The 2500-nt window shown below is 43.7% G+C and overlaps 1 protein-coding gene across 2 annotated transcripts in view; it reads right to left on the bottom strand.

Annotated features, from left to right (window-relative positions):
• Nucleotides 1–2500, bottom strand: part of LOC125037110 (glycine receptor subunit alpha-2-like) — a 28879-nt gene that overhangs the window by 13528 nt on the left and 12851 nt on the right. For both annotated transcript variants that reach the window (XM_047630117.1, XM_047630118.1), the window contains exon 4: nucleotides 2429–2500. This exon is cut by the window's right edge and continues 63 nt beyond it. In XM_047630117.1, coding sequence (XP_047486073.1) covers nucleotides 2429–2500 — 72 coding nt within the window. The remainder of the gene's footprint in view (nucleotides 1–2428) is intronic.

Genomic DNA, 2500 nt, shown 5'->3' with positions numbered 1-2500 from the left:
GAGAGAGAGAGAGAGAGAGAGAGAGAGAGAGAGAGAGAGAGAGATAGATAGATAGATATATAAAGAGAGAGATGGAATGATAGATGAATAGATAAATAGATGGATAGATAGATAGATAGATAAATATATATATAGAGAGAGAGAGAGAGAGAGAGAGAGATAGAGAGAGAGAGAGAGAGAGAGAGAGAGAGAGAGAGAGAGAGAGAGAGAGAGAGAGAGAGAGAGAGAGAGAGAGAGAGAGATGGAATGATAGATGAATAGATAAATAGATAGATAGATAGATAGATAGATAGAGAGAGAGAAAGAGAGATGGATAGATAGATAGATAGATAGATAGATAGATAGATAGATAGAGAGAGAGAAAGAGAGAGAGAGATAGAGAGAGAGAGATAAATAGATAGATAGATAGATAGATAGATAGAGAGAGAGAGAGAGAGAGAGAGAGAGAGAGAGAGAGAGAGAGAGAGAGAGAGAGAGAGAGAGAGAGAGAGAGAGAGAGAGAGATGGATAGATAGATAGATAAATAGATAGATAGATAGATAGATAGATAAAAAGATAGATAGATAGATAGAGAGAGATGGCAAGCAAGAAAGAAAGTGAAAGTGAATGAAAGAGACAAAGACCGATGCGAGAACAAGGACGAAGAAGAAAAATGATAATGATCTCTTTTAACTTAAAGTCATTCTCGAGATAAAAAAACCAAAAAACAAAAAAACAATCAGTAAAAACTCCGAATAAAGAGTAAAAAGAACGAAAGACAAAATACAAAATATCTGAAAGAGGAAAAGATAAAATAGAAAACACACACACACACACACACACACACACACACACACACACACACACACACACACACGTACACACGCGGCTTACTATTAGGTTAATCTTACTAATCTTTCTGCAGTCAACCAACCGACCAATCAATCAATGAACCAATCAACCAATCATCTTTACAAAGGCTCGGGTGGATTAGACCTACAACCAACCAACTAATCAACTAGCCACCCAATCAATCAAACGACCAATCAACCAACCAAATAAATCAATCAACTAGCCACCCAATCAACCAACCACTTAATCAACTAGCCACCCAATCAATCAAACGCCCAATCAACCAACCACTTAATCAACTAGCCACCCAATCAACCAACCACTTAATCAACTAGCCACCCAATCAATCAAACGCCCAATCAACCAACCAACTAATCAATCAACTAACCACCCAATCAATCAAACGCCCAATCAACCAACCAACTAATCAATCAACTAACCACCCAATCAACAATCTAATCAATCAACCCACCGATCAATCAACTAACCACCCAATCAACAATCTAATCAATCAACCCACCAATCAATCAACTAACCACCCAATCAACCATCTAATCAACCTACCAATCAATCAACCATCTACTCAATCAACCAACCAATCCATTAACTAACCAACCAATCAACCAATCAACCGATAGTTCATTGTAGTTGAACGCGACCAGGTAATCAACCAATCAACAAGAATTTCCAATCTTTCCAAATAACCTCCAGGAAACCAGTCCCTCCGCTCTTTCAAATCCACCCAGCCAATCCTTCATTCAACCAATCCACCAATCCACCTTCCACTTCCACAATCCACCTTCCACTTCCACAATCCACCTTCTAATCCCTCAACCCACTAATCCACCTTCAACTCTCCAATCCACCTCTTCATCCACCAATCCTTAACATTCATCCACTCAGTCAATGTCCCAATCCACTTTCTAATCCATCTTCCACTCCAGTCCAGTCCCAACAATCCTCACCTGTGGAGTAGACCTACAACCATCCATTCATCCACTCACTCAATCCACTATCAACTCCACTTTCAATTCCACTCCTCTTATCCACTTTCCACTCTACCTTCCACTCCATCTTCCACTCCACCTTCCACTCCACTCTCCCTCCACCTTTCATTCCACTTTCCACCCCACCTTCCACTCTACCCTCCACTCCCTACCTGTGAAGTAGAACTACAACCACCCATTTATCCACTCACTCACTCAATCCACCTTCCACTCCACCTCCCACTCCACCTTCCAATCCACCTTCCACTCCACCTTCCACTCCAACTTCCACTCCACCTTCCACTCCCCCTCCACTCCACCTCCCACTCCAGCCTCCACTCCACCCTCCACTCCATCTTCCACTCCACTCTCCACTCCACTCCACCTCCCACTCCACCTCCCACTCCACCCTCCACTCCACCTCCAACTCCACCTCCCACTCCACCTCCTACTCCACCTCCCACTCCCCACCTGTGGAGTAGAACTACAACAATCCATTAATCCACTCACTCAATCCACCTTCCACTCCCACTCCACCTCCCACTCCACCTTTCACTCCACCTCCCACTCCACCTCCCACTCCACCTCTCACTCCACCTCCCACGCCCCACCTGTGGAGTAGACCTGCGTGCAATCCGAGGTGGTGTTGCTGACGATCATCTGCTGCGGGAGTTCAATGTGCT

This window comes from Penaeus chinensis, chromosome 22 (genome assembly GCF_019202785.1).
Source record: "Penaeus chinensis breed Huanghai No. 1 chromosome 22, ASM1920278v2, whole genome shotgun sequence".
In the NCBI taxonomy this organism is placed as follows: domain Eukaryota; kingdom Metazoa; phylum Arthropoda; class Malacostraca; order Decapoda; family Penaeidae; genus Penaeus; species Penaeus chinensis.
Note: the sequence above shows the minus strand (reverse complement) of the source record. Positions and strands in the feature narration are given on the sequence as shown.